The sequence below is a fragment of the Gavialis gangeticus genome, unplaced genomic scaffold, assembly GCF_001723915.1.
Source record: "Gavialis gangeticus isolate Ggan-Ray unplaced genomic scaffold, GavGan_comp1, whole genome shotgun sequence".
NCBI lineage: Eukaryota > Metazoa > Chordata > Crocodylia > Gavialidae > Gavialis > Gavialis gangeticus.
In genome coordinates, this window is record NW_017729022.1 from 169,363,123 (window position 1) to 169,372,350 (window position 9,228).

The following is a 9,228-nucleotide window of genomic DNA, read 5'->3' on the forward strand; positions in this document are numbered from 1 at the left end:
AAAAAGTTCTTTATGGTGCAAGTAAGTGTCCAGGGTCAACACCGAGGTGGTGCAAGCACCTACTCTGGACTCTTTCAAAAAACAGGTGGATGTATTTCTTGCTGGGGTCACTTAATCCCAGCCAACTTCCTGCCTATGGCGGGGGGGGGGGCTGAACCCAGTGAGGCCCGTAATGTCTATGAAATCTATGAAAGTGCATAAAGTTAGACTCTGCAGTTAATGACAAACTTCTCATGTGGGCAGGGCAGTGGGCCATTCCACTGGTCTCAGAAATGGAGAAGTAAAAATTCCAGCACAGGGCAGTAGAAATTTAGTTCAGCTCTTCCTATCGTGAGCTCTTCATAACTTCATTGATTATAAACCAGAAAAAACAAACCAACCCCCAAAACAAAAAACCTACTGCAGTAGCAGGCTTTCTGCTTTACAGGAGACCTGATTCTGACAGAATTGCATAGCTGCTCTTAGTGATACAGATGCTTGGTTCACTCTCATGGTGAAAAGTAAAAGCCAGTATTAAATGAAAAGGGAAAGGAAATGAGTAGATGCTTAGAAGACTCCAGAACGGTTCCTTTTGAATTGCACCATCATGTTTTATTTTGTGTAATGGCTTTCAGACTGATAGGAAAATGCTTTACTTATTAGAAGCACCTCTGTCTAATAAGTAAAGCATTTCCCTGTCTACTTTTCTGCATGTAACGTATGGCCAACCTGTACACTAACAGCATTACCCTTATTGAAGAAAAAGAAACCAATCTTGCATTTGTTTTCTGTAAAGATCTCTGTTGAAGAGAATGTCAGTAATTTATATTTGAACTAGTTGTGACAAATGGGTTTTTCAGTAGTGCCCTGGGGCCTAACAGGTTCAGCTTTTTTTGAAAGTCTGGCCTCATGTTTAGAATGACAGTTTAGCTAGCTGACATCTTGTCAGGGTGACTTGCCCATAACCTTGGACTGCCTCTGAACTGCAGGCTTTACTGTGAAGAGGAGAAGGGCCTTAAACGCCGTTCCTGTCAAACTGTCCTAGCAGAGGTTCTTGATGCAGTAGTGCGGTCTGTTGCACCAGTCCTCCCTCATCTGGCAGAGGAGGTTTTCCAGCACTTCCCCTACAAGACAGGTACAGGTAAGGCATGTGCAGCTCCTTTACCCAAGCACTTTTGCATGGGCCACTTTTGCTGGAGCAATTCCTAGTCACATGTCTGCATTCTTTTTAAACTTTGCTGTTAAAACTCACTCCCCGTACAGAAGAGTAATAGAAAGAGAAGAGACCCCATAGCTCAAATGCATTCAAGTGTATTTTTGTTTCAAGAGTTGGAGAGCGTCTTTCGTACTGGCTGGATCAATACAAGTTCAGTGTGGAAGAAACCTGGCCTTGAAGAAGCAGTGGAGGGCGCATGTGCCATAAGAGACTCTTTCCTTGGCTCTATCCCTGGCAAGAATGCTTTGGAACACGAGGTCGTCATTGTAATTGAGCCAGGGCTATTTTTTGAGCTAATGGAGGTAATGGGGGAAAAAAGGCACCTAGCTAATACCATCAGTTAACCTAGAAAAATTAACATCTGCAAGTCTACTTATTTGTGGGTATGGGGGTGTGTGCTGGGGAGGGAGGGGTTGTTAGCACCTGCATTAATGACCCTGGCCACACTTCTTCAGGAGTCACTTGATTCCTGACCTAGGGCCAGCACATCTGTCAGAATTTGAAGACCTATTTTGGAAATTAATGGAGACCACTAACATCTATTATTAGATGACTGGATGTTAGCTTCCCTCATGGGTTACATTTCAGGTCTCTCAGGGCCCCCCAGCACAGAAGAATAGATGAGGAGTTTTTGACACTTCAGTCTTACAGTCTCTAGTTCAAATACAGACTTCCTGAGTTGCTGCCAAGCCCAGAAGAAATAAGTGGTGGTTGCAGTCTAGTCCTAAAGGACATGGTCATAATAGAACCCACTACCACTCTTGAAAATGTCATCATCCTGTGAGAATGAAGCAGAGCTGAGACCAAAGGCACTTAAATAAGATGCATGGAGGTAGAAATGGTACTTTGACAGGTGCCACTATGGTATCAAAACTAAGGACCACAATCCACCCCTTTGAAGAGAGGAGTTGGTATTTCAGTGGACAGCTGTACTATTGGCAGTAGGATCCACTCATGCAGAAGGGCAGCCATTCCTAGCAGGAGGGCTGAACCTGATCCACCAGTAGGGTTGCAGGCACCTGTGTGCAGAACTTAAGCCAGGCTAATGTTTTACAAATTTTCTTTAGTTGAGAATGTAAACTCTTCTCTTTAGGCACTGCAGCCTGAAGAATCTTCCAGTATCTCCCAGCTGAATGAAATCATGATGGCTTCGAAGACAACTCTACTAACAAAACTACCCAAAGAACTGGCTTCAGAGGAAAAGATCATTGAAGGGAACTTCTTGATCAATTTAGAAGGTAAAGAAGGCAGAAACTGACCTTAAAATGTTCTGAGTTCTCTTTTTGTTTGGGTACCTCTGATCTAGTGCAAAAACAATCTCTTTACCCATTGGGCTGGATGGACAGTACTTAATCTGTTTGCAGGCCATATCCAGATGGTGGTTCTAATCCCATTCGGCAGCCTAGCCTCAATCCAACCATGTGGTTGTGTGGGGCGAGAGGATCTAGTTGAACTCTAATCTGCCATGCAGGACTTGAGAAATTGGCACTGTTAACTGCTAATGCTAAATTTTCCAACCTACAGGGAACCATACAGACCTCATGCCTTAGTTTAGCAAGCTGGATTTGGCCCATGGGCCAGAGGCTGAACACCCCTGCACTAGACAGCAAAGACCGTCTTAAAGCTGTTTCTAAGTTTCTGACACGGGCCAAAAATAATCAGGCTGCTTTTCTTGGTCTTCCTTTTGACAAGGGCTGAACTTTATGAAGGAACAGAAGCTATTAAATGTACTTAAAGGGAAGTTGCACTGCACTGATTTGCTAGATATTCAACACTGCTTGTACTTTGTACATTAAAACTTCCTTTGGCAGGTGGCGATATACGTGAAGAGTCTTCCTACAAAGTTATTGTTCAACCAGCTGCCAGAGCAAAATGCTCTCGCTGTAGGCGGTACACCTCTGATTCTACACTCACAGTATGTCCACGTTGCATGGAAGTCATTGCTCAAAATGGAAAAAACGGCATGTAGCTTAAACAGTCATCCAACTGGAATTACATCTGGAAAGGGGGTAAATCTTCACTTAAACATCCTGTTTCACAGTCAGTGAAATTGAAAGGATCTTTACTGAAGTGTTAAAGGTGACTTAGCGTATCCACAAGGTTGTGGAAGTCCTGGAACAAAGCACTAGGTTGCAACCTGAGCAGAGTTGCATTAGCGGAGAAAAAGTTTCAAAATGCTTCTGTATATAAACTTAATAAACTATTCATCAAAGCACTGTAGTATTCCTTAAATGGACTAATAGTGCAGACAGATCCTTTAAAGTATAACTTATCTTTAAACTAAGAGTCCTTTCTGTGAAAATGCATATAAGTTAGTGGAATAAAGGAATAAATTGTATTAAAATGTAACAGCAGTTGTGGTTTCATCCACTGTCATCAGTGGATGAAATTTGATCTTTGAGTACTTGCTGTGTAGTACAACTAGAAAGTGTTCTAAGATGATGACTGGTTAAAAAAACCCACCATATACATGATCACTCAGGACTGCATGCTAGTGAGAAAGACATACAACTGAGCCCCAGCTTTAATCAAGCTACACAAATCCACAGCAATGGAACACAGAAAATAGCAGTAGATACAGAATCTTACTTACAATACATTACAGGTTTGATTTGTAAGCATTTCATATAACTCCCTCAGACCTTGATTCTCAGTTATATTAAGGGTAGGCCTAGACAGCAGAAATACTGAAGCCATTGGAACTGGCATTAATGCAGTGCTTTCTCTGAGCTAATTAGCATAGTACTCTGGGCTAGTGGCGCTATAATGCTTCTAGTACCCAGGGAGCTCATTAACAGCTAGCTAGAGTACTGTCACAACACTGCAGGGTGCCCTTCAGACAGACCATTAGTTCATTTACAGTACTATATATGTACAAGGATGTAGTGTAGAGAAACTGTAATACAGTTCCTTTGGAAATCTAGAACATTGTCATCAGATGTGTTACATAATGAAGACTGAGGTCCCTGTACTTGGATGGAGTTGCCTTACACTTCTGTTGTTGTATCTGTGCATCTCATGGCAGTAGGTAGTTTATCAATACTCTGCACTTTAACATGGCATAGTCTAAAAGACAGACTGTTTTGCTTTTGTAAACCAAAGCCTCCCACTAACCTTAACTTCATAATATGTAAAAATAGCTACATTTTAAGGTATGACCTAAATGCTGTCATTTTAGCATCAAGGCTCTTAGGAGTACAGCATAATTTCAAACTGTTCAGTAACTAAACATTAGTTCCCTTCAGTTTAAGGGAAACTGGTTTGAGTAATCATAATGGTAAAGCTCCTTGTGAATGCTAATTACTCATCATTCAAGACAGAGGGATTAGGTAACAACAGGAACTGTTCTCCTTTCCACACAGAAGCTATTCTGCAACTAATTCAAATGAAGTTTGGTGGGATTTTTGTTTTGTTTCACAAATGACAGCAGCATACACATCCAAGAAGGTAATCATGACCAAGTCAGTAGCCTGAGACTTATGACACTAGACACAGCTGCTTGAATTTGGTGGTACTAATCAGCAATTATAATTTTGTTTTTTCATATTTAAACTTGTAGACAAGTACAAGTTTAGCTTTACTAGTTGTCACCTCTATGATGACAGATATAGATCCAAAAGCAGGTCACATCACTCTTGAACTTCCAGTCCTGTCTAAAGAAGTGTTTCCTGTGAAAGAATGTAAAACATTTCTACATTTGTCAGAGTACAGTATGGATATTTAACTACTGCAAAAGAACAATGGTCTGTTTCCAATGGCTTAAAAATACTTCAAACTACAGATAGACCCTTTGTGACAGAGTATATTATAAATTGTAAGTTATGTCCTTGAATACACCTTCAGCAGTTTGGTCAGCTAGTCAAGTACAATTACCGACTACAAAATATACTTTTGTTACAATGATGCCATTACAGAAAATACATCTGTGAAAATCTTTTACCACAAAGACATTCACAGATGAGTTATTTGGAACTAGGCTCCTTCAAGTTGAAGTATTAAGGGCAGGGGCCAATCCTGCAGTTCTAATATAGGCAGGACTGTCACAATAACAATTCACCCACCCATACAGAATGAACAATGAGACTTTATTTGTAAAATGAAACCTGTTTCTACTTTTAAAAGCAATGGCCAAAAATTAAGCTTTAAGGGGTAGGTTCTTTTTTTAAAAAATTAGGATATTTCCTTTAAGGCCTGCAACAGTAAGAAAAAACTCTCTCATATCAATACTATACATGATGCAGTAGGAAGAAGCCAGCCTAAATCTCACCTCTGCCTCCTTTAAGGAATAACTACTATTGGCTTTTCAGGATACAGGTTTCTTTTGCAGAAGCAGCTAAAACACAGATTTCAGAAAAAAATCTAGGACTGAAATTTTTATTTAGGCATTACGTATCTATGGAATGCCATAGCCTGTACAGCTTTTTAAAAAGCTACTCTATGGAGCACACAAACTGAACAGTTACCATCTTCAGAGTATGAAATATAGAATCTCACAGTAGGTTAAGTTGCAAATAGTGGATTAAAATTGCTGTTAAATGTAACAATCTAAGCTATGGCAAAAGTGCTTGAGTTAAAAATAAATAATGGAGCATCTGAGTATTGACAAGTATACAAAGGTTACTAATTTCTGTTATATTAACAATACTGTGGAATTTAGAATGGACTATTTTAAAAGCATTTATTTTTTTGAAATTTAAATTTATTTTACAAAAGCCACACAGAAATTCCCCTCTAAAGTTCATCCTCTGTGTGTAAAATCATGCAATACATCCTACAATACATCCTTTCTAAAAGTAGTGAAGATCATGATGAAGAGATTGCTTCTACTGCCTCTATCAGATTCAAGGCCAGAATGTATTGCCCGTGGTTTTCCTGCAAGTTCTCGATCACTTTATCTACCAGTTTAGCTGTTGTTGCAATTGGCACTTCTACATTTTGAAGGTCCTGGGGGTCCTGGAAAAAGATAAAAAGATAGTACAGTAATGGTTATTCCCCATAAAGAGTTTTCCTTTTACTAGGACTAAGGTTACTTGTTATTGCAAGTACATTCCTAAACTTACAAATCTGGGGCAAAGTAGTGGAAGGCTGGGGGAAAATTAAAGGCCACATAATGCCCGCTGCTTAAGTGCCTCACCTCATGCTGCAGAGAAGCTATACATTTGTCTGAAACTCAACAATGCTCATTAAGTACAACTAGCTGTCAGTGCTGTAAACATGCAGCCCCGAAACTAATTAGCAACTCTCAATTTTAAGAGATGTCCTGACAACTGCTTCCCTTCACTTTTTCAGAGTATAATTAATCCCAGAGTAGGATTAATTACCAAGCAAACTGGGGCTCAAAGATGCTATGCTAATTGATATGCAGAAAGCTAGTGTTTGCTACAGTTTAAACGCACAGGCAACCAGTAGGGACTGCCCTTATGTTAAACAATGCATTTATCCAGTATGCATGTCAATGAAACTCACAGTGTATGAAAACCTAAATATTATCCTACTGGAGTCAGCTAAGCTACGTAGTCTGTTACGTACACACACAGTCCACTGGAATTAAGATTTCACAGAGCCACTTGATCCTACTAAAGTGGTGGCTGTTAGGGACTTCTGTACAGGTTCCTGATTTCTACCAAGAAGCTGCCAATCTAAATTCACAAGAACTTCAAGGAACAACATTTATCAAAGAGAAAAGGGAAGACAGATCTCATTGTGCAGCATACTAAGTTTTCACAACTTATTTTAACACTTCTTCAAATTACACTGGCCACACTCAATAGGCAAAGCAAAGAGAGCCAAAACACCATCACTGGGAGAGACTTCACTCTGTGAAAGAACTATTAACCTAAAGATTTAATCCAAGCCAAAACATTCCCCTGAGGGAATGGAAAGCTGACATCAGCAATTTTTCCTACTACCCATAGCCAATTTGTTTCACAGGGGAGAGGCACCCACAGTAGTCATCCTATGCAAAAAAGTATACCTAGCTTATTCCATCTCCAAGAGCAGCAAATGCACTCCCACCCAATAGGATGAGTGACCCCATCTCTCCCCCTGTTGGTAAGTTTTTTCAATCCAGGCTGATGGCTTGAAAATGGTATTTAAAAGGGAGTGGGTGGGTGTGTGTTACAAATGGTTCAAGATGGGCAGCAGGTGCTGATTTTTAAAGCCTGGGTCTCAGTTTTCCCAGGCTTCAGAAGCAGACAGGCTGTCTAACAAACAAGGACACAGTTTGAGAAACTGGTGGCATATACCATGCTGCTTCCATAACATGAGATTGGCTTTGCAAGCTGGTGCCACCCTAAGAGGGAGAGTCTGAAATTCCTGTTTTGGGAAGGGTGACAGAACAGAACCACAGAGAGACCAGTCAGCAATAGCCATGGATGAAGAGTCATCAGGAGGGAAGGAGAATACAAAAGCAGAGACTTGAGAGTAACAAAGGGTCGTCCTCCTCCCCAAGAGGTTTCCCGAGGCCACCACAGAAAGAGGCCGCACCACCAGCCGTCTCATCCACCCCACTTGGGGGGAGGGAGGTGGGCCTGTGTCAGCCCACCTCCAGGTTGCTGCCACCTGACACCTAAAGGGAGAGCCTTCAGAGCGAAGCCTACATCCTGGCCAGAAGTTTCTTGACTCTGATGACAGCTCTAAGATTGGCAGATGTATAGAATTGCTCAATTGCTTATAGTTTCTTTTCTGTTATCACTGTGTATAAATACATTTGCCTATTATCGAATGGAAAGGTCGTGGTCGGTCCATGGGTTGGGTCCCCACTGGACCAAGGCATCTGGCTCCTAAATCCAGAGCCAACACGGGTAAGTAGCAAAAAGCAGTATTTTCCCAAGTACATTCCGTTTCCATACTACAGATTTATATTCAGATGTTAACTGTGTCCTCTGAATGGGCTGAGAAATGGCCTTAAAGCAGTAAGACTGATAAACCCTGTGGGTTTTTTAACAGTTATAATGGAGTAAGGGTGACAAGATATTCTGTGCTGATTCCTTGCTCTTCACTATCCAGAACTGGAAAAATGTAGACTTTAATTCATTATTTACGTCTGAATAGTACTGAAGTCACAGCAGTGACTATCATGATCTAGGGATGTCAGAAACAAGGTTTGAGAGCTGAGGTCATTCCTTTTATTAGACCAACTTGTATATCTAGGAGAGGTAGGAGACCAGTTTTTAGGCTGCAAACACTTTATCAGATCTAGGAGAGAAGCAATCACAGTCCAAAATAAGCTAGGTACAAATTAGAGTAGGAGTCAGCAACTTTGCTGTGTACAGTACCGAAAAAACACTCACAACCTTGACTTGTAAAATGTTGGTGTGCTAGGGACGGATGGAAGGGGAGCTGCGAGGGGCCTGATCCTTGTTGTGGCAGTGCAGCCCCCCTACCTTGTCATCTGCCCTTAGGCACACATGCACGTACTGCAAGCAACAAACTGGACTGGGGCTCCACAGACCCTGATACAGCTGGTTGCAGCCTCCTGGCTGCCTGCCAGAGCTAGCCCAGGCTCCAGGAAGGCCCCTGCCATGGAGCCCAGGCTGTTTGCAACAGGAAGCAGGGAGGCTGCAACCAGCTGCACTGGGGTCTGCAGAGCCCCTGCCCAACTCAGTGCTGGCAGCAGGTGCATGCATGCCTCAGAGTGGACAGCAAGGAAGGGACTGGGGCTGCACTGCCACAACAAGGATCAGGCCCCTCACAGCTCCCCCTGCCATCTGCTCCAAGGTGCATGTGCTAAGCAAAATGCCTTTGTATGCTATACTGGGTTGCCTACCCCTGAATTAGAGCAACTGCTTGCTTCACAAATGATTTTAAATTAATTTGATTATATGAGAGGGAAGTAGCCAGTCCTCACCTGTGGAGCAAAGGGAAATTAGAGATATAAGACAGCCAAGTTATGAACCATAAAACCAAAGTCCACAGCTTTTAACTTTCAGTAGAGTTACGTATGTGTGTTCCCAAGCCCATCCTAAGAAGGGATTTCTGTAGTTTTCCTTTGAGGACGAGGACAGCAATAGATCATCAAGTCTGACCTCCTG

At 41.8% G+C, this 9,228-nt stretch overlaps 2 protein-coding genes across 5 annotated transcripts in view; one reads left to right on the forward strand and one right to left on the reverse strand.

The window, feature by feature from the left end:
- IARS2 (isoleucyl-tRNA synthetase 2, mitochondrial) overlaps positions 1–3,546 on the forward strand; it is an 83,943-nt gene extending 80,397 nt beyond the window's left edge. Inside the window, exons 20-23 of the mRNA XM_019516472.1 lie at positions 969–1,120; positions 1,307–1,497; positions 2,289–2,433; positions 3,007–3,546. Coding sequence (XP_019372017.1) covers positions 969–1,120; positions 1,307–1,497; positions 2,289–2,433; positions 3,007–3,164 — 646 coding nt within the window. The 3' untranslated portion in view covers positions 3,165–3,546. The remainder of the gene's footprint in view (positions 1–968; positions 1,121–1,306; positions 1,498–2,288; positions 2,434–3,006) is intronic.
- A 1,814-nt stretch (positions 3,547–5,360) lies between these two features.
- RAB3GAP2 (RAB3 GTPase activating non-catalytic protein subunit 2) overlaps positions 5,361–9,228 on the reverse strand; it is an 87,659-nt gene continuing 83,791 nt past the window's right edge. For all 4 annotated transcript variants that reach the window (XM_019516469.1, XM_019516470.1, XM_019516468.1 and 1 more), the window contains one exon: positions 5,361–6,148. In XM_019516469.1, coding sequence (XP_019372014.1) covers positions 5,999–6,148 — 150 coding nt within the window. In that variant the 3' untranslated portion in view covers positions 5,361–5,998. The remainder of the gene's footprint in view (positions 6,149–9,228) is intronic.